Raw genomic sequence first — 23,538 nt, forward strand, 5'->3', positions numbered from 1 at the left:
GCATCAGTTTTAACTAACACGTCACCTACTGAAGGGGGACCAATGTGTTTGAGCATGACAAGTTGACAAAGTCACCTTACGCTCAAATATATTGGTCCTGGATGTGACGCATAAAAGTGGGCATAGTGCCCACTTGTATGTGTGACATCAGAACGTATTGTCACAAATTGTGACATTACCTGCATATACTTACTTTAGGTGGCCCACTTATCTTGTGACTTGTTTTTAACTTCTTTTTATTGGCATTTCAAGACATAAAGAAAACTCCTTAAACAATCAGCCAGTATACAAGAATCAATACACTTACCTTGTGACTTGATTGCATATTGCAGTCAAGTCACTACAACTGGTGTGGTCCCTTGGGCACAATCAATGCATCCGCCCTATGCCTGAGTTTGGCAGGCGTAGGGATTGTGGGGCATTGGCTGCGCAGCGGCAGGCTGAGACAAAACAAAAAGTGGTAAATACCACTGCGCCAGTTCCAAGATAGGCGTTTCCAACGGAATGCCTTCCTTGCATAAATTAAAATCTGGCGCGGGGCAGGCGATTTTCATGCACGTGAAAACCGATGCAGCCTGTAAAAAAGGGACACATCAATATAAATATGGAGCAGATGCAGTGCCGCTGTTGCGTCAAAAAAAGTGACACAATGGTGGCTTAAGGGGCTTGTAAATAAGCCCTTATATATGTATTAGTGTTAATTTGCATATGTCTCTCCATATTGCGTTTAAAAGTACCCTTTTATGGTGCTTCTACTATTATTGTCTCTTTCATGAGTGTTACTGTGTCTAACGTGCATCATGTAATTTCAAATTTGTGTTTTTATATCTGCATTGTTTCATGTATTATGAATTTAAAAAAAATTGTGCTACATCTCATGCTAGCACAGTAGGAATCAGGTATTCAAGTAATCAGATAAGCACTGACTCCACAGTGGCACAAAGCACGCCCACCCATGGTCAGTGTCGGTTGGTGACAAATCCCATTGGAGGAGCGCAAAACACATAAAAATTAAACATAATATACACAATAATATAAATATACACATAAAAAATTCACTTACCTTACAATGCACTCGGAGCGCGAAGTCCACAACCATCCAAGAAGAAGCTGTTCTCATGTTATTAAGCAGTATGAGTGAAGCATCTTGATTGGCTGGGGTGGGCATGCTCTATGCTCCTAAATGTAAGAAATAAACAAACGTCCCTAGGGCCCAGGGTGGGGGAAGGAACTGGCAGCTGATTACAAGATCCACTAGTCTTCAATAATTTTGACTTTTCAAATTTTACAAAACAAATAGAAAATTTCTGACAATAAAATTTTGTGTAAAAAACATTTCCATTTAATATATCATCAACAGACAAATACAATGTATTTAAGTGCCATTACGAATAAAATATTTAAAAACTGTGATGTTTCACAGTGACATTTCATTAAAAAAATGTTTGTACACAAGATCGCATAAAAGAACCAATAAGTCGACGCAGCGTTTCGGTATGTTCAAATACCACCTTCTTCAGGACAGTTCTTAATCCTAGTGTGTGCTCACAACTAGGTTTTGCTTAACTAGATCGCCCGAAGTCTTCTTTGGGGCCGGGGAAAGACTTTGTCTTTGTCTTGATTCTACCGCTTCCGTCGGTTTACACCCTTCCACGAGTAGACTAATGAATTTTCTTTCCTTCGTTTCGGCTTATCATGATCAGAGATATCTTCGTTTGATTGATTCGACGATGTGGGGCTGTGTGATATACTTTATCAGGTTCTCTGCATACGGAGGAGCCACCGATTATTTGTACCTTTAAAAACGGATGGCTAAATGATTAATAGCACCTCAACAGATCCAGACGCGGTTTTGATTCCCACTTATTGATAAACTGGATGCTTGGTTTTTTTTGGCCGGTGGTTTTCTACTTCACCATCTGTATCGATGCGGTCGGCCTCCCTGCTCCTCACGTACGTCTCTCGTTTCTCGCCAGGTTCGAATCTACAGATGGTGAAGTAGAAAACCACCGGCCAAAAAAACAAGCATCCAGTTTATCAATAAGTGGGAATCAAAACCGCGTCTGGATCTGTTGAGGTGCTATTAATCATTTAGCCATCCGTTTTTAAAGGTACAAATAATCGGTGGCTCCTCCGTATGCAGAGAACCTGATAAAGTATATCACACAGCCCCACATCGTCGAATCAATCAAACGAAGATATCTCTGATCATGATAAGCCGAAACAAAGGAAAGAAAATTCATTAGTCTACTCGTGGAAGGGTGTAAACCGACGGAAGCGGTAGAATCAAGACAAAGACAAAGTCTTTCCCCGGCCCCAAAGAAGACTTCGGGCGATCTAGTTAAGCAAAACCTAGTTGTGAGCACACACTAGGATTAAGAACTGTCCTGAAGAAGGTGGTATTTGAACATACCGAAACGCTGCGTCGACTTATTGGTTCTTTTATGTGATCTTGTGTACAAAAATTTTTTTAATGAAATGTCACTGTGAAACATCACAGTTTTTAAATATTTTATTCGTAATGGCACTTAAATACATTGTATTTGTCTGTTGATGATATATTAAATGGAAATGTTTTTTACACAAAATTTTATTGTCAGAAATTTTCTATTTGTTTTGTAAAATTTGAAAAGTCAAAATTATTGAAGACTAGTGGATCTTGTAATCAGCTGCCAGTTCCTTCCCCCACCCTGGGCCCTAGGGACGTTTGTTTATTTCTTACACTGTTTTCTCCTTGTCCCTTGATGGATTTCTAAGGAGACCTCCTTTTGTTTATATGCATCTATGCTCCTAAAGGCACTATAGGCCTGCGCCTGCTTCCAACCCAGCTTCCAAGACAGCTGGATAAGAGAGGTTTGATTTGCGCATTTTGGTTTGGCCGTAGCAAGGTAGCCGGCAAAACCAACATGCGTAATGCAAACTTAGGTAGCTACTCCTCACTGCCGCCAATTATTGGTAGCATTCACGCACTGGCCCCGCCCTGTCCCCGCACTCCGTTTGCAGGTATAGAGCGAAAAATTAAATGGTAATATAATCATTTTATTACCATTTTATTTTTAGGTCTCGTAGGCGTTAGCCGCGCGAAGCGCGGTCTCGCCAGAGACCCTATTGTCAGCGAGTCTTTGTTCCAGGAGAGGAGACAGGAGCTGGCCGCGCGCTCGGAATTGAGCGGGCCACGCGCAGGTGAACGCGCTCGCTGTGGCCAGCTCCTGTCTCCTCTCCTGGAAAGCTGTACCACACAGCCACACCTCCCCTTTCTTACGCATGCGCAAAAACAGAGACACACACATGAGCACACCTACAGACACGCACGCACACACACATACAGAGACCCCCGCCGCACACACACAGAGACACACACACGTGTGCACCTACACACACGCACACTCACATACAGAGACCCCCCCGCCGCACACACGAGCGCGTACACACACACAAGCGCATCCCCCTCCCCCCCACAAGTAAGGCCCACTTACCGCCACTCCGGACTTCAGCCGCCACCGCGGGGCTCTCCCTCGGGCATGGGAGCCCAGCGTCACCAGCACTGCTTCTCTCCGTGGCACTCCGTGGGCGCGTGCGCGGGCTTCCGAAGACGGAAGTCCCGCCCCACGGAAGGTTTCGGTTTCGCTCACGTCGGAATCGCTGGGGGCGTGTGGTGAGTGCGAAGATAGAAGGGAGAAATGGTGTTTGTGGAAAACAATAAAGAAAGAAGGCAAAGAGAACCTGCGAGACGACTGAGACGAAGAGATGAAGTGCGGGGTGGTGGAAGAAGCACATGACTGTAAATGAACGAAGACCAGGCATGTTTCACAACTTCGGCGCGTGGCAGCGTCGGCTGCACGCTCCTGAGTCAAAGTTGGAGTTTCTACTCTTTTTAATATACAAAATAAATGCAGTACAGGGATTTGATATTGCCCATAGTCGCGGTGGCAGTGTGTAGGCATGGGATTTTAATCCTCTGTTTAGACCTTTACAAGTACAACCAGGCGAGACTTGCGTACGGGGCACGTGGCAGTGGTGTGGTGAGTGAGTGGCATCTCTGTGTTGGCAGATATCTGAGGTTTCCGGGGCAAAGTGGTGGCGGTGGGCAGAGGAAATTCATCATAATCAGAGGGCACCAGTGCATTGTGGAGAACGACGCCAGCGTTTATTTGCGGGTGCGAGGCTGGTACTGCCAAACTAATCACTCTAATCCGACCGGGCCCGGCTGGGGTGAGTGGTCTGGCACCGGAAGGATGGGAGAAAGGAAGAGGAGAGCATCGCTGAGGGGCCCCAGCAGATGGGACATCGGGCAGAGAGGGGGGCTGAGGGAGAGGTGATGTTATGACGCAGGATCGGCCGCCGGCGGAGGAGGTGCCTCATCCCGTAAGTTTAGTTTATTTGTTTTTATTACTGTATTGATTTCATTACCCCCGACCTCCTACCCCACCCCCCCACCGCGCGCGTTCCCCTGGAGTCATGCAGGCCGCAAGAGGGACCTGTAAATTTGATGCCCCCTCATGCACTTACATGAATGGTGCGGTGGACTTTTTAAACTACTTTACTTTCTTTGGCCCTTACAATCAAGTGCTTGCTGCTGCCGCGATATGAGAGAGAGAGAGTGTGAGCGAGTATGAGAGCGAGAGAGAGAGGCAGCCTTCAAAACTGACCTCAAAGTTCTCCTTCAAAGACACTTCAAAACTGAATTCACGCCCTCTCTTTTACCTGAAGGAAGACCTTCCATTATAGAAAATTCTTCTTTCCATGACTATGGAAGTGCCTTCCCAGTGTGTTCTTGTGGTGTGAGTCTGCCATTTATTGCAGTATTATCCTTGTACCTATGTTTGGCACTCGTTTATATCATGCACACGTCACTTTTCTCTTGTATCACACCGTTTGCTACCTCTTACATTTTGTTTGCTTTCAATTCTTGCACAAGTGCCACCATTGCCCACGTAATCTTTGTGTTTTTGTGTTTGAGTGTCCTCCATTTATTGACGCTTTTGTAACCTGCACACATGTCACTTTTTTCTCCTGTAATGCACCGTTTGCTACCTCTTGTATTTTGTGGCTCACGATTGTCACTTTTGCCTCATGTAATGTAACGTTTGCATTTGTAATTTGCTTACTTGTAATGTTCTCATGTATCAGTTCTGTTCCTATTGTGAAGCGCTCTAACACCTTCGGGTAAAGTCCGCGCTCTATAAAAATGGATAAATAAATAAATAAATAAATTGGGCTAAAGGGGCTTCAGCCCCCCCCCCCCTTGTCTTCTGCAGCCTGGGCTAAGATGACCGCATGACACTTTCCTGACACGCATTAAAGTAATTAAAGCATGGAAACCTTTCTTCCCCAGTTAAATTTCTATTTAGGCTGTGTGTAGCATCATGCTTTAGCAGATTCCGAGAATGTGACTTTAATTACCCTTCCTGAGAAGCCCAGAACCAGCCCGCCTCTGAAAGGTTTCAGCAACCCTCCCTGCCCCCCACCTCTGCCGCTGACCGCGCGACACGCAGGGGAGCATGGGCGGGCAGCGCCCTAGTACCACACGGCGGGCGAGCGGAGCTGGTAGCACGTCAACCCCTTGGAGCCGCCCTCCTCGCCAACAGCCAATAGGGAGGGCTCACTTGGAAAAGGGGGCGTGCCTTTGAGTATAAAACAGGCCCAGCAGCTAGGCTCGGCCTCTTTTTCCCGCGCCTGGTTCCCCCGGCAAAATGGCAGGGACTTAGGAGAGACATGCCTTGACTTTGTTCACCCTACATATAAGTACAGGCACTGTAAGATTGCCAGATGTCTTTCTCTGTCCTTGTACTTACCCAAATAACGTTGGATGAAGCACTATTCATTCCTTATAGCACTACTCTTCCCATGCAGGATGGTGGAGCGCTTGAGTAACATGCACATTATACATGTACACTACATTGCGTAAGTGGGTAATAACAGCAGTATACATAGTGCTTCATGTGTTGGCGAGGGTCACGAGGTACAGGAGTCCATTATCCTTCATAGTCCACGGTGGTACGTTAGAAGGATGCTAGTTTTATGAGCTGCAAGTAACAAATATAACAAATATAATGAGTCATCTGCAGGATACATGATGGCTTTCCACTGCAGGCAGTAACGCTATGCCTGCCATACCCATATCTTTTGGTTCCTGGGACCTATATCAACGGTCTTCAATTAGCATGCAATAAAATCTTGCAAATAACATGCATAATGCAACAGAGAAGCAGGGACCAAGCGAGGATGGGTGGCTCCTTTTGTAGATATTGACAGGTAATGCCAAACGGCCTAATTCAAACTGCAAGGTTCACAAGAGGTGGAGGGCCCTGGGCCAGGTACACGATTAAGCGGGCGCCCTGAGTCAGCGTGTTAAGGGTTATTCAGGTCCCAAGGTGGCAAGATCAATGTGGTGGTAACGAGTCCTGTGAGAGTGAGACCTGCCCTTGTAGCATAATAATGTGCATGCAGGTTCAGATGGGGCGTTACCATGCGATAACCAGGTAGCAATCCTCATTAGAGGTGCGGCTTATGTAACTAAGGGCGTGTCCTAAGAACGGTTTTAAGAAATCTCCATAAGGGTGTGGCAAAGGGGACTATGATAGAGGTGCACGAAACAGCGTCAGAAAGTAGCTAGGTGGGTGGGGGGCACTGTCATCGACGGGGGCCTCCTCCAGAGCTGTGGCGGAGTACAGGGCGATCTGGAAGCAGATGGACAGTAGGGGTACCTCTGCGGCAGAAGGATACAGTCTAAATACCTCTGCCTGGCACAGTAAGGGTGCCTGAGCCAAGAACCTGGAGCCGAGGGGGTTCCAGGAAACAGCGTCGGCGCCCCGTTAGTCCTTCGGGAGGTCGGGGGGCCTGAACCGACCGGGGGTGTGCCTCATTGCTCCGCCCTGACAGGGGGGGCGGGAGTATAACGAAATAAAATGGTAATTTACTGCACCGTCAGAGCATCGACTCGCCGTGCAAGATGGCTCCTTAGGCATGCGGGTCAGTGAGGGGCTGCCGCATTGGATCGCCTGTAAGATGACCCACCTTATCAGCTACCTGTTGTACGAAATAAACCTGCGACAGTGCTTTCCCACAAATATGTCTCATGAGTTTTCCTTGGTATATAAGTGTTAATGTGCGCAGAGCGGAGCGAGCGCTGGCGGTGTGGGCACTATGCTGCGGACCGCGCGACACGCAGGGGAGCATGGGCGGGCAGCGCCCTAGTACCACACGGCGGGCGAGCGGAGCTGGTAGCACGTCAACCCCTTGGAGCCGCCCTCCTCGCCAACAGCCAATAGGGAGGGCTCACTTGGAAAAGGGGGCGTGCCTTTGAGTATAAAACAGGCCCAGCAGCTAGGCTCGGCCTCTTTTTCCCGCGCCTGGTTCCCCCGGCTCTGCGCTGATCCCACCCTGAACCCTGACCCAGCGGCAGAGCGGCGGGCGAAAGTTGTGAATTTGTTAATGGTCATGTTTTGTGTTGCAGGCGGAGTCACAGGGCAATCTGGAAGCAGATGGACAGTAGGGGTACCTCTGCGGCAGAAGGATACAGTCTAAATACCTCTGCCTGGCACAGTAAGGGTGCCTGAGCCAAGAACCTGGAGCCGAGGGGGTTCCAGGAAACAGCGTCGGCGCCCCGTTAGTCCTTCGGGCGGTCGGGGGGCCTGAACCGACCAGGGGTGTGCCTCATTGCTCCGCCCTGACAGGGGGGGCGGGAGTATAACGAAATAAAATGGTAATTTACTGCACCGTCAGAGCATTGACTCGCCGTGCAAGATGGCTCCTTAGGCATGCGGGTCAGCGAGGGGCTGCCGCATTGGATCGCCTGTAAGATGACCTACCTTATCAGCTACCTGTTGTACGAAATAAACCTGCGACAGTGCTTTCCCACAAATATGTCTCATGAGTTTTCCTTGGTATATAAGTGTTAATGTGCGCGGAGCGAGCGCTGGCGGTGTGGGCACTATTGTTTTGTTTTGTTTGAGACGGGCTGCCACCGAGGTCAGGTGATATCCTTGCCTGAATGTGGGGATTTCACCTAAGCACTTTTGGTGTGTTGAATTTGTATTTAGTAGTTTTACCAGGCAAAGCAGCAGCTGCTTTGAGGGGAACATTGGCCCCAAACGGAGAACAAAGCTTGAAGATAGGTGGTGCATGTAGTTTTGGGCACATGGGCCTCACATGTCAACGGTCGTTGGTGGGAAGATAGTAGATGTGTCCTAGAGGCTACATTTCCAGTTGTTGAACCAGAACGTCTGAGGTCAAATCCCGGCTTCCCCCCTCTTAAAATGTGTAATCTCGGGCATTTCGTTTTACATATCACGTTTTTTTCAGCTCAAAAATGTAAACAGTATAAAGTCTAATCTGAAACATTATATGAAAATAGTGGACATTTACATGTCTGTTGTCAATGCCAACAAGAGGAGAATCTGTTTAAATGTAATATTAGTTTAAAAAAGGTAATGTTATTGGGAACGCCTTTTCTGACCGGTCACCACTTCTCCATAAGTGCACACTTCCACCAGGCACACAAACCACCAGCCATCAGTGCACATTTTCTACAGGCACACACACCACCAGCCATCAGTGCACGCATCAATTGTTAACACATCCACAATTAACTATTGTAGCAATCGCAGTATGGCGCACTTTATTTTTAAACATGTCAGTGCACGCTTTTCCACCATGCACACACACCACCAGCCATCAGTGCACACTTTCAACAGGCACACACACACCACCAGCCATCAGTACACGCTTTCATCAGGCATACACACCACCGGCCGTCAGTACACACTTTCAACAGGCACAGACACCATAAGTCATCAGTGCATGCTTTCACCGGGCACAAACACCACGAGCCGCCAGTGCACCCTTTCACCAGGCACACACCACCAGCCGTCAGTGCACACTTTCACCAGGCGCAGACACCATAAGTTGTTCATGCACGCTTTCACCGGGCACAAACACCACCATCCGTCAGTGCACGCTTTCACCGGGCACAAACACCACCAGCCAATACAGAGTTTGCAAAAAAATTCATGCAACACATTGTCATATACAATGCCAATAACTCAAACTTGAATGCTGCGAGACCTATTGCATTGCAAATGCTTGTTAAAGCTTTCTGTGCAGCAGCGTGAGGGGGCGATGCTCCGCAGCTGCCCATGGTGCTGTATGGTTCATCATCATGCAAATGTGAAGGGTTGTCACACTGACAAGGAAACACAAAAAGTTGTGCACTCAATAAGAGAAGAGCCATCACATACCCAGCTGTAGGCTAGTGCTCTCAAACTATGACACCCCTATGCAAACAGTCCCAGCAGTCACAAGTACTACTCTGCCTCCCACCTGTGCCCCCCACCACCCCTCTTTAGAGGCACAATCCTACCTACAGAAGAATACATCCAGAGAAGAAACAGCAACATTTGTGCTGCCCACTGCTTCTCACTACTTGAACTGTTTCAGCAGTTTTCAGTGGTAAGTGATATTAATCAGCCATTTTTACCGGCTAAGACCTCATTAGGCGGGTCCAGTGATATAGATGTGGATGGAATCATGATTACAACATTGCAGTAGCTCCATGTAGTGGAAATATGGAACCCAGAGAATCCTCCTGCTAAATGTAGGTGGAGTCTCTGGGTGAAACTCCATGGGAATAAGAGGAATCTCAGACCAATCTGGGATGAAATTACAGATTCTCCTTCTAAATCCTCATTTCTGAGTGGACCCTCAGGATCACACACCCAATATGCTGTAACTCCACCCTCTGACACTTACGAAACCCCTGTATCCATACGACACACTTGTAATAAAAATTCCAAATTTCCTAATTTTTTTATTCACATTTATTCCAAGTCATATTTCCAATTTTTAAGTTTCAGCTCATCAAATGCTTTTTTTTAAATTTCTTGGACTGGACCAAGATTGCATCACTGCTAAACTCCTTTAATTACGTGTTTTTTATGTGCTACACCCTTCTGTTCTGAAGGGAGAATTTGTGTTCCTCGTGCTTAAACAAAGGAAGCAAGAGTCACAGCCATACACCACTGATATTATGTTTGCATGAACATTCATGTCTGATTTTGGAGGGTGTTCTGGGTCAAGGGCCTTCCACGCCCCTATTTGACAAGAACTCGGTCAGAAAACTTGAAATTAATCCACAACTGTTCACTGTACTGTACACAGAGAACATCCCAATATACCATAAGTAATATAGTGTATTTTAATTTTATATGTCTGACTTTCACAAAATAATGCTCTTTTTTCCTTAAAGGAGCACATGGTTTGTATCTCAATGGAGATGACACTACTTCTGTTGAAGACATTCGTAAGTGGACTGCCGATGATGTACACAACTTCATTTTCAACCTTCCAGGGTGTTCAGAATATGCACAGGTATTTTTTGAAAAATTGTTAGTAAGAAAGGTCCTAAGTAGTAATGATATTCCCTCTTAGGCTCTGAGATGTGCAATATATTAATAGGTTAATATGCTTTCCATGTTTCCTATGTTTTAATATTGTTTACAATATGCTGGTAGCTTTAACTTTTGAAGTATGTTGGTGGTTTTTATTTTTATAGTAGGACCCGTCTGTGTATTCCGCAGTTTCCTAATAAAGGAGTAAGAACTTGATTTAGAGGAGGTTGGTTATGGAAAATTTGCAGCGTAACAACAGATTTGCTAATAGCCCCTGCAGCAAAATACCCACCTGTACATAGAGTGATGCAGTTGGTGGATATACCACCTGTGTAATGTCCTCCATCTCTGCCATCAACCCTGCCAATGTTTGGAGGTATTACCCCCAGAAATGGTTGTGGTTCAAACAGCATATCTAAAGTGGCAGACAAGCCACCATTTCTGTTAGCGTTCCACCTGTGAACGCAAGCCACACATACGGTGGTGGTCATTCATTGAAGGATCTGGAGAGTGCTCAGATGTTGGAAACTCGCCACCTTGATTGTGGGGGAGAATAAATATATGAGCACTGACAATGCACCCCATCTTTGAGGATAACATTGTGGTGTCCACATTTGCTGGTACACTTTCCACCAGCAATGATGGACATGGGCGGATTTTCTACCAAGGTGTTTCTTCCCTCCACGGTGGGGGCTCCCATGGAGCATACAAGTTTCATAGAACAACCTCTTTTGCCTTATCAAATTACCTTAATCTGCCACATTTTCCTCACCTCTATAGCATATAATGAAATTCTGCAATGATCACTGATGGTACTCCTGGCATCTAAGATCTTAATTTGGTGTGAATTGAGTCCCTTCTTATGAGGGAGGTATTAGGTAGTGTATCAGACACCTTCTAATATGAGTGTTTCAAAATTAATTCCTCAAATAGTTCTCAGTTTGTTTTATATCTAATACTTGTGGTTCAAATTATACTTGCTAATTTTTCATAATCTGGTGAGATAAACTTTAAATTCTATTATATTCTACCTATAAAGGCTGCAGGTCAGCTGAGCAGATAGGTGTAATCTAAAAGGCCATCATGGACTTCACCATTCACTTATTTAAATTGAATAAGGTGGCATTTTATTTGCACATGTTACTCTTCACAGTATTGACCAGGGTTCGTAGAAACAACATTGACACATAAAGACATCCAATAATGACCAAATAGGAAGTATAGGAATTTTGGATTGCCCATCAGTATCCATCACTGCTGGTGAAAAGTCTACTGGCAAATGTGGACAGTGGAATTGTACCCGCAAAGATACAGTACATTATTAGTGCTTACATATCTGATCTCCATTTCATTGAGGGTGGCACGTTTCCTAGTATGTAAACACCATAATGACCATCGAGTGAAAGACCACCACCTTTTTACACAGGAAACTCTGACAGAGATGGTGGAATATCTGCTACTTGAAATTTTGCATCTGCCCACCATTAATTATGGTGGAGCTATCTCCACACAGTGGGAGGCCTGATGAAAGAGATGGCTGGCATTCCGTTGGCGGGACAGGCTCGTTGGAAATCGGGTGAATCTGATGCATAAATAGCAATTAATCTGGTAATACCCAAAACCTCAAGGTTCCACTCAGAATACCAGCTAACTCCACATGTGTTGCTTCTCTTACAGTGTGTTTACTCCCTGTGTCCGGCACCAACTGACTTCTGAAGTTTAGCCCCTACGACTCCTGATCGAAGGCTATTTACCCATTCTTCTATGAAGGCCATGCCTGTGTTCATTTTGAGCCTACCCAAAAAGTGCTTATGATGCATAGTCATATTTTCCATTAAATATGCCCCCTTCGACTATCTCCCTTTAAATGTCTCAATCAGCTCTCCTCCTTGATTCCCTCTTCCAGACCACGCAGATTTAAGTTTGTGCATCTCTTTTGTACCATTTGGATAGAATCGGTTGCATCAACTACTCTGTACTATCACATATTTATTCCAGTCCTCTTCGATAGAACCCTTTTACCTTTGGGGTTGGAGTTTTTTACTTTAGAAATTTATAGCACAAAAAAGGGCAAGGGAATTGCCACCAGAACTGAACACACTAGTCTAGGTGAGGTCTCACTAACGATATAGACAAAAGAGACACAACCTCCTTTTTCCATTGTTTATTGTCCTCCCCATGCACTCAAATATTTCCCCATATGCCCCAAATTATTTCTAATGTTGTATTCAGATACCCATGTAATAGTATAGGATAACACCAAAATCCTTCTTGTGAGTATCAGTTTCCAACATACTCTTCCATATCTTAAATACCTCTACAGAATTTCTAGATCCTGACAGCAGGACTGTGCATCTAGATGCACTGAATATTGGATTAAACCTCTCAGCCGCTTCTCCTCCCATACTTTTCCATATCTTATCTCCTTCATTCTACCCCTTTAGGGGTGTCAGCATTATTTAAGATCTTAGTGTCATCCGCAAAGAGACATCACATACCTCCCATTTCTTCCTTATAGAATTGCATTGATGAAGGAATTGAAAATAATGGGGAGTGCTGCTGGTGATTATGAAACTTTGCTGTCCCCCCCCATACCCCAAGTTAGTTTAGCAGTGCTGCTAGTGCTGTGGCAGCATAGATTTCTTCTGCATTGAATGATCCCCTGGGAATGGATTGCAAACTTTCCATATGTAGCAAGTTATAGAAATGTTTGCTTTCATCGCTGATCACATGTTCTATCTATATAATGCCATGGAGTACGTGTTGGACTTGGCCCGTTTTGTAGGGTCATCTCCAAATTAAACCAGATAACCACAGTTGCCGTTTTGCGCTTTTAGGCACTATTTTTACTTAAAACTTTGAAATAGTATAATTGCGGTTCTAGTGATTGGATTTTTGTCATTTTGGTCTCAAATAATTTAGTACATTTTACTCTATTTTCTAAATTGGTGTGGGATTTTCCTTGTGTTGTGTTTTCACATTATTACTTTTTGAAGTGATGCATAAATACTTGACACATTGCCTCTAAGTTAAGCCTAACTGCTTTGTGCCAAGCAATCAGAGGGGTGAGCACAGTTTAATTTGGGGGTTGCTTGTCTCTCACCCTGACACAAATTTTGGTTGCTGCTTAAGTAGGGTTTCCCTGCCTCAAACAGTAACCCAATGTCCTACATTACTCATTGATTAAATTTTAATAACACTATTTGCATAGCTTTTGCCATAACTGTACAATCACAGGATTTAAAGCCCAGGGCCCCCAGGAAAGTATGGAGAAGGCGCTATATAAATGCCAATACCATTCAATAAATTGGTGTTGCCATTGAACACAATGGAGCTCTTCTGTTACCTCTCTTACACCAGAGGATGGGAAAAACAAACAATCCACTGCCAAACAGGAGCTTCAAAATTTAAACCTAGAAAAAACTCTGCCACAGAATGGCCACTATTGCTAAAATCAGACAACCAGCCAACAGAAGAGAAGCCTCTGAGTGATATGTAAGATGGAGCAAATAACTGAGTCCCACTAATGAGTCTTCCTTGGATGAGAGTGTTGAAAGTCCTTGCTGAAATGTTCTTCTTTTGGAATCTCTAGAATTTCCCATGCAATAGATTGTTGAAGGACTGCACCATTTGGAAATCCCTTCCACAGCGTCAAGCTTCTCCCTTACTAGTCCGAAAAATAAAGACTAGATGATGGCATTATCCTTGTACAGTTTCTAGAGTCCACCCAGCATAAGGAACTGATGAAAAACTGCTTGTGCAAGCAATCTCATTGCCGTATCTATTGTTTCTAAAACTAAAAACTTGAGTACAACCTTGTCTCCAGATGTAGGGAGAGCAAGCACCAGGATCGTTCTATACAGTAAATATAGAAAGATAAAGAAAGATGAAAAGGGTTTTTGTAGAGAAGGGTTTGATGGAGGTAGTGACAGAGAGGTGTGGAGAAAAGAGTTTGATCCAGAGGCGGTAGGAACTGAGCACCAAGGGAAGGAGGGAAGGGATATGGATGTCCCTGCAATAATGTAAACTAAACTTAAAGGACAAACAGTAGATAAATTAAAATAAAACAATAACATTTAGTTTTTTTTAAAGAGTATAATATACCAGATTTCATGACAAAAAAATTAGTAAACAAAAACAAAATAAATATATAACAGAAACTAATGATGCATACTATTACAAATGAAATACTTGTAGAAGTAATTAGTACTCTGTACAGAATGCTACAACTGACTCAAACTTCTTGGAATGGTAGCAGTAATTATATATATTTCCCTCGAATCTTACGGCCACATGCATCAAGTGAATTTGGAGTCGCAAACGGTGCGAATCGGAAAAATCGGCCGTTTGCGATTCCAAATTCACTTTTTGGAATGCATGAAGCAATTTTTAAAGAACCGCAAATTTTTGCATTTCCCAAAAATGCGATTGCATTTAAGGAATCGCATTTGTGCGATTCCTTAAATGCAATGCATGAATTTTTTAAAAATTGCGATTTTGGAAATAGGAGGTGCAAATTAACACGAGGTTGACCCTCGTGTTAATTTGCGAAATCTTTCAAAAATGCTCAAAAAAGCATTTTTGAAAGTGTCATGTTACACACACACATGTCCTTTGGACATGTGTGTGTGAAACTTGCACTTAAAAAAACATTTCAAGGGTGCAGGAGGGGGTCCTTTGGACCCCCCTCAGCACCCTTGAAATGCATCAACAAATTGCGATTCGCAAATTAAAAAAATGCAAAAAGGCATTGATTCCTATGGGCGTCTACGCCCATAGGAATCAATGTAATGCCATTCCTTAATTGCGATTCGCAATTAAGGAATCGCAATTTCCGAAAATTAGGAAATCCTAAAAAGTTTAAAGATTTCTTGATGCATAGGATTTTGCAATTCCTAAATTGCGATTCCTTAATTTTCGCAATTTAGGAATTGCAAAATCCTACAATGATGCATGTGGCCGTTAGTTCAATAGATGGTGTTTATTTTGGGAAAATTAATCCTGCAAGACATAATCCTCAGGGGTAAAGAAGAGGAATAAAAACACTGGGATCAAGAGCATCAGGGACAAGAAAGGGAAGTTTTAGGACATAGAGAACAGGCAATCTCAATAAATCCAAAATAAAAGTAGGGAAATAAGAAAAGATCATAGGTGGAGTGGACTCCCTCATTAATTAAATACATCAAATCACATACATAAAAAAAAAGGAATAGTAAAATGAAAGGAAAAAGACCAAAATCTGTGTGCTAAAACTGGGAAAGGGCAACAGTGGAGTTTTCTGTACATAAATAAAAATGTATATGTGGTTATATGTAAACATATTTTAGACGTACCTGAAAATATATTAACAGGCCCACAACTCAGTCAAAGAAGTAACATACCTTCTAGAGTTTTAAATAACACAACATTTGCATTTGAAAAAATTATTAATCCTACGGTAAAATAAACTAACAAAAACAAAGAATCTCAATATTAATATTTACTAGGAGATTACTTTTCTGGGCTGAATCTAAAAGAATTGATTTGATCGAAATAAATGCATGGAACCTTTCAATGAAAGGTTATGGCAGGGCATGAATAATACAGGACCTGTGAGTAGGTGTGTCTACCTGTATTGAATGAGCTTAGAGTGATTTGGAGTTAATAGTTGTACTGCCTAAATGTTACAGGGAATTAGGAGCAGTTAACTTCCCTTTCAGCACATAAAACACTCTCCATTTCCACTTGCCCCTAACTATGGGTAAGGTGGCCCCTAACTATGGGTAAGGCAGTTAACAACAGTTAAAGCCTTCAATGCAGGCCATCAGTAAAGGCCATTAACCTCTGTTATTGTTCATGTAAAAGTAAAATAATGCCTAATACATACATAAAGCCGGTCCCCTGTTATGTTTTTACCTTTTAGCACATTCCTGAATATTCTCTTTGACCCTCGGCCGGCACAGGAATAGACCAACTTACCAGCTTGAGCAGGAGAAACAGAAGGACTGTTTCCGATGTATCTACCACAGCTTACTAGATATAATGCATATTTCCATCTATCAGATTCTGCCATTGAATGTAAGGAACACACTTTATTTTAGTGAGTTACTGAAATACTTTTCCCAAAAGGATACACAGACACTAGAAAGCAACAATAGGGGGAAAAGGAACGTTTACATGTGAGTAAATCCATACGTTTGCTCTTACACTATGTAGTACATTTACTATTTTTGCTAATCACAGAGGGTATGTTTACTACAAGTGTGCTGAAATTTGAAAAAGTTTATTATAGTATAAAAAAAGTACAATTTATGTTAATAATGTAAATTAATTGTATACATTTATTTTAAATGCAGATCAAAATAAAAAAAATGCTATAGCCCTATTAACTTAATTTTAAATTAAATATTTAATGAATTTAAATTTATATAAATTATTTGTAGAAGATTTATTGAATAATACCCCTCCCAAAGTAAAATGTTTATATTTATTATGTAGTAAAAAGTTATGTATAGAATTTATGGACATGAATGTAATGCTTTTTAAAAAAAAGAAAGGAACATTTATTTTTAATATTATTTAATTATGTTATTAAAATATGATATCATAAAATAATATTTATTTTTTATTTACATATAATCTTTTAACATTAAATTACATTTAGATATATTTTTAAATGCCAAATTAAATTCATGAATTTTCAAATTAGTTCCTATGGGGTGTTATTTTAAGTCCTTACCTCAATTATCTTCTGTGGGAGGGTGTTGCAGTACCAGTGGTTAGCCTTGTGTGGCACTCGTCTGAACTTACTCCAGACCTGAGCTGCAGTACAGTTACTACTGTTCTGAGACATTTTTGACCATGCCAGTAGTCCACTCCTCCAGCAGGGTCGAAAGTGACAAAACAGGTGGGTCAACAGCTCCCATTCCACTATAGGTACAGCAGACAGCAAATGTGTATTCTCTGTCTGCACTTTCAGAACTGGTTTGAGTCGGATCTTATGTTATTTGTCCTTCTCAGGCTGTCTTCCAGCCTCAGGCTTTGTCTAGAGTGATGGTCGTCAGAGCAGGGTCATCTCCAGCTTGGAGTACCCAAAACAGAGCACAAAGAGAAATGAACATTCTGAACACACGTGCTCAGGGATATCAGTGCAGAGATCCAGGTGACATGTAGCAGTGGAACTTTACATAAATGGGCCAGTAGGCCCACATATCTGGTCACACTAAGATCATTAAAAGCAAAATATTCTGCCACCACCGCACTACACATTTTAACATGTGATAGCGACAGTGGTCCTCTGTCACTATGGCGTACACGCTTGGTGTGCCCCTCCTGGTCCAAAACACGTCCAAGTCTAAACTCACATCAAGGAACAGGCCAGGATCTTCGCATACATGCTAGATTAGCTTGATGCCAAGCCAACAATCCAAAAGCCATGATACCAGATACTCTCAGTTGGGCACTTGGCGCAGAGGACAGTACACAATGCAGGATACATTTCATTCTCACAGGCACACACTCATACCTGTTCATCATTTATACATTTCCAGTCCATCACCCTGCCCGTAAGCAAAGGCCAATCTTTATCTCTGTTTTTTAGATTCTCTTACAAGACTCAGATAGAAAGAGAGAAAGTGCTGCCTTGGCACAGGCCGTTTGCCTTTGATGCTCATTTTGTATTATCTGAAGCTCATGTCTTTAAGAATGTCTCAAACAGGGTTTACATAATATTCTCCACATTATTTTGAGAAATCTTCACTTTGTGATCCATGATCGATGGTGTGTGAATAAAAATGTGTGAATTCCCTTGAACATTCATTCAAAGCGAATAAGCCTATTGTAAATCACTTCCTTTATGAATATAACGTATTAATTGATACTGCATTATCAATCTATAAGAAAATGTATTGTGAACGCATATAAATGAAATAGCAAACAGTAATAATGTTTTATGGAATATAGGTTGCCTTTAGCTTTAATGGGCATATGAGTAAATACACAATATGAAGTGGCTTTGATGCAGAAATAAGGCATGGCATGGGACACCTTGCTGCCCCTTCCCTAACTGTTTCTACCCCCCCGTCACCTTGCGCCAAGTGCCTTCTAAAGCACCCCATCCTAGACTAACAACTACAAGTAAGATAGATTTCAGCAAAAGCATGGCTGCAGAATGGGCCTGATGTACAAAATCACGATTTTGCGATTTTCTAATAGCGAATTTTGCTATTAGGAAATTGCAAACTGCGATTTACTACAGTTTGTTTAACACTGTTTGCGATTCCCAAATGGGTCACAAGGGACCTGCCTCATCAATACTCTTGAGGCAGGTCACAATTTGTGACCCATTGGGAATGGTCTGCACTCACAGGGATGGTGGCCTACTAGGGTCAGCATCTCCTTCACTGAGTTGGTAAAATAGGAATGTTTTGCATTCCAGTTGCAAAACATTCATACATGCCCCTCCGGCTTGCTATTAGGAAGAGATGACTTTGACACAACTCTTCCTAATACAGATTCACAAATGCTATTTTGTGAGTCCATAGTAGGTTACTGACTCACAAAATAGTGTTGGTACATGCTGAAGGCCCAATTCTCTGTTTCCGACTGCTAAAAACGGTCATACATCTGGCCCTATATGCTGTTCCACTGTTGTAAAGCATAGTTGTTAGGTGGTATGTGTAAACCATAATGCCTGTCAATGTCTTATCTGGTTAGTCATGCTGTCAATTAAACTTTTAATGTGGTGCGCTTAGAAGAACAAAGTGCATTGCAACTGGTGGAGCAGTCATGATGAAGAAAGAGTGCAACACATTGATGTGGAAGAGGATCAAGAAATTCACTCCCTTCAGCTTTCAAACCCAGGTCCATTATGACTGAATAATGCTATGCTCATTTGAGCAGGAAGCATAACGGTGATAGACCCCCCTCCGCTCCTTCCACAGATGGCTAGGAAGTAAAACACAGATACAGTGACTTGTAGGTGATACTTTATTTTGTATCAGTGATTGATATTTTGTAGACCATAAATGCCAACACTTTTAATGGTCTATATTTGGCTTCAGCAAAAGGAGTGATGTACCAAACAAGAAAAGCTGTATTAAATCTATTAAATGCTTTACACAATAGAACAGTCCTTTAAAGCTCGCATAAACATTATCGCTGTAACTGTTTTTAAAACAGGTATTCAAAGACCATGCTATTGATGGGGAAACCTTGCCTTTACTCACAGAGGAGCATCTTTTGGACACAATGGGACTAAAACTGGGGCCAGCATTAAAGGTCAGATCCCAGGTATGTCATTGTCTTTTTACAATCAACAAAACAGTGAGAAGAGAAAAAATGTTTGCAAATAAAATAATGCTGTTTGCGAATGAAAAATAGTAGCAAATATGTACGTAGCATTGATTGGCACGTTAGTGTCACTTGAAATATTTGTAATAAAAAGATGGCGATATTTCCAAACTTAATGCTACTAATGAACTAAGGCGTCCTTAGTAAAGTGGCCTAAACGTGTGGACTGACATACCTAGACATCAGAGTTTCACTGTTTGAAGTATTACATTGCTGCTGAGCACTTGGCTCTAGATAGCCTTTTTCCTGGATGTGGAAGTGTTGTGGGAAGATAAAGTACATCTACTGAACCAAAGCAAAACTGAAGCACTCCCATGGGTTCGTATAGACATTTCTTGATCTAATGCCCTGATCTGGTAGGTCCCAGTCACAATGAAACTCAAAGGCAGGCATGAGCTACCTTTATAGAGGTTAAAGCGTCATCCGCGTGCATCAAATGAGGGCGCCTATTTACATAGGTTCAGGTCTTAGTCTGACCCTAGTCTATCCCCCTTTCTCCTACAACCTCCATGTTGGAGTACTGTGGTTTGTGAAGCTCCTCAAGAAAAAGGATTGCCTAGATTCGCACCTCTGCTGTGCCTCGCATTGCTCTGGTCCTCATCGAATGGTGACGGGGAGCAAGTGTTTGGACCAGCTGCCAGTTGACCAGAGGATCGGGTTCTGAGTACTACCGTCTGTGCGAAGTATGGACAGAGTCCTGATGTTCGTAGGGAGTGGAAACACGTTTATTGCCCAACTTTGTTGGTAGCTGAAGAGGATTTGGAGTATTTGGAGTATTTGGAGTCTTTCTGTGTGAGTTCCACCAGAGAAGAGACATGCCAGGAAACTCTGGGCCACCGGTACCTCTATGTTATGTTATGTTATGTTAATATAGACTTATCACCCAGGGGTATCTAAGCGCTATCAACGGACGTACACCACCAGCAAGGGACTTAGAGACCCTACTCAGACAGGCCCCCAGGCCTCCAAGAAAAGCACAGTCTTCAAATTCTTCCTAAAGGGGAGGAGATTAGTTTCTTTCCGAAGTTTAACTGGAAGGCGGTTCCAAGCCTGAGGGATAGTGGTAGAGAAAGCTCTACCGCCCCTATGCACCATATCTATTGGCAAGAAAACCCTCCAGATGGACTAAACATAGAATCCACTTCTGTATCAGGCCTCACAGTACAGTGCAGAAGAAGTAGGCCCTCCTATCAGTCTAAAAGGTCTGTAGCACTTTAAGTGGAAATAGGAGGGTGGCATGCCTTTATGTTTCTTATTCACATGTTAAGCAGGGATCTCCACATATTCGTCCAAAGCTTCTGTGTTGAAAGATTCAACAAGAGAATATGGGATTAGGAACAGAATTAAGAGCCTATTCTGAAGTGCAGCTCTTAAATTATACATTTTTCTCCACACAGGACAGTGATAAGATGTTGATGTCACACCAAACGTTTACTCTGGGTAAATAAAGAGATAACTAATTATAGGTAAACAAAGGCTCAAATGAAGTTTGCAGCATCATAACTCGAGTGTGAGAAGATAGTTCCCAAGTATGAATACTACTGCTGCACACTACTGCGATTCCCTGCTTTCAGTACCATTTTCACAGAACACAATAAAAATTTTATAACTATGATTTCCTAGCCCTGTGCATGTATGTGCAAGTGCTGAAAGTGTGAAAAAATGCACTAACATTTACCATTTTCAAAAAAGTTTTGGGCAAAAGAAATACTTTTCATACAAAGACATTTGCCATGCAAAGAAAAAAGGGCAAAAATAAATGTTCACAAAGTCTCCAGGTAAGCAACCAGTGCTTACTTTGTTAAAAAAAAAAAAAAATCAATAACTAGGATATTGTTGGCTATCGCAGCAGTTTTAACTGTCCTATCCTTGAATCTCATGCCAATGATACTTCCATTTGATCTAATGTTGGGCAAAAGAGGTGTCAGGACTGTTAAAATAGGGAAGGAGAGAGTGGACAGCCTTGTCTGGTGCCTTTATTAAGTGGGAAAGAAGCCTTAATGAGTACGAAGGAAGAGTTCTAGAAGGTCTCTGGATATACTCTTAAGAGACAAATCAGAAGTAAAATTATTAAATAAACTAGGTAGTAATTTGGGTCTAGCCTGGCAACGCAAACACATGAAATATTTAGGCATAGAATTCACGAACAGCCTCCTAGATACCATTAGACATAATGAAACCTTGACAATTAAAAAAATCACAAATCTATCAGAAAGCTGGTCCCCAACATTTTTATCATGGTGGGAAAAGCTTGAAATATTAAACATCATAACACTTCTTGTCAACTATCTGTTAAGTACGATCCCCCTAACTCTATCAAGTGACTTCCTGAATAAACTAGACGGAATATTTACTAACTTTCTCTGGCAGAATAAACAACTTAAAATTTCCCTAAAGAAACGAAGACTGCCAACAAAGCTGGGCGGAGTTAACTTAGCTAATTTTTTGACTTATCAATCAGACTTCCTTGTAAACAAGGCACTTTGTAGCTGAATCAGAAAGGAGATTACTACGCAGTGGGGTTTGAAATAGAAACTTTGATTCTGCTAGTTGGTAATTTAATCTTGTATCTCTTCATGCACAAAATGAACCCCTTGCACTCTAAACATATCCTAGTTAGCACTAAGATGGCCATCTTAAAAGTTGATTCCCTCCTGGATACCAAAATACATAAGCTATCATGAGAAAGTGAAACAATATGCACATAGTTTTATTGGAACCACACCAAAAGTGATGAGAAGAATGCTTGCAATTTTGTCTAACCACTGACAATCGCTCGGGGTAGGATCCCAACCCATTGTTCTTTTGCTCACCATGCCACACCAGTTTGAACACAGCCATATGCAAATCAGCCTTGACCCTGCTCCTCATGGGAACAGTCCAGCCTGAACTGCCAGGCCAGGTTATTACCAAAGTGGAACAGAAGCAACCTAGGGCCAGTCTTGGGTAGCTTGTGTTCCAGTTCAGAGAGGACCTGGCTTGGCAGGTTGGGCTGGAATGTTACCATTGGAGCAGGGTCGAGGCTGATTTGCATATGGCTGGAGCTAATCTGAGGTGGCATGATGGCCAAAAGAATAATGGGTTGGAATGCTACATTGAGTTATAGCCAGTGGTTAGGCTTATTGAAAGCATTACTCTCATCACCTTGTGTGTGTTTGAGATAGTTGTATTGCTCACTGAATTAATTTGTTGTCTCTATATTTCCCAGAGTAATATTCATGGTGATTAGGAGAAATCCATACAGTTTATGCTTGTACACTCACTATACCATGTTTATTTTATAACCTACTGTCATTTTCTGTGTCTTAAATTAATAGAAAATTATGGAAATAAATACATAAATAAATAATAAGTGCCAGGACCCAAAGACTGGCTTAGAATCCTTTTGTGGAGAAATAAAATAAAAGCTAAAAATGGCACCCACGTTTGTGTAACACATACGCAGAAATGGTCTCCTAGTAGAAATTCTCCAACTGTATATCTTAAACATGTCAATCCTCCTGGGAAACTACAATTGTGGTACTTTTCAGCCAGTACTCCACAAATTCTTTAAGAAAATGATCAGGGCATAGGAGCAATCTCACTGGGGCAAATATCTCACATTGTACTCCTACTCTTTGTGAATCAGGTCCCATATAAATGGTGTCTGAGGACAGGGCAGGCTTTGGGTCAGATGGCGGAGCATTCTAATTCCACGCTCCCACGGTGGCGATGGTCGAGACAGGTGTCTCTGCCCAGTCCTGCATAGGATTTTTCTAGGTGCGTTTCGGCACCTGTTCAAATCATCCAGTGTTCTTGCACCAGGCAATCCTGGGTGCAT

General features: G+C 42.5%; 1 protein-coding gene across 1 annotated transcript in view; it reads left to right on the forward strand.

Moving 5' to 3' along the window:
- SAMD7 (sterile alpha motif domain containing 7) overlaps nucleotides 1-23,538 on the forward strand; it is a 47,712-nt gene that overhangs the window by 18,677 nt on the left and 5,497 nt on the right. The window contains exons 5-6 of the mRNA XM_078666114.1: nucleotides 10,247-10,368; nucleotides 19,548-19,658. Of these exons, the coding sequence (XP_078522240.1) occupies nucleotides 10,247-10,368; nucleotides 19,548-19,658 (233 nt within the window). The remainder of the gene's footprint in view (nucleotides 1-10,246; nucleotides 10,369-19,547; nucleotides 19,659-23,538) is intronic.

Source organism: Lissotriton helveticus, chromosome 11 (genome assembly GCF_964261635.1).
Source record: "Lissotriton helveticus chromosome 11, aLisHel1.1, whole genome shotgun sequence".
Taxonomy (NCBI): Eukaryota; Metazoa; Chordata; class Amphibia; order Caudata; family Salamandridae; genus Lissotriton; species Lissotriton helveticus.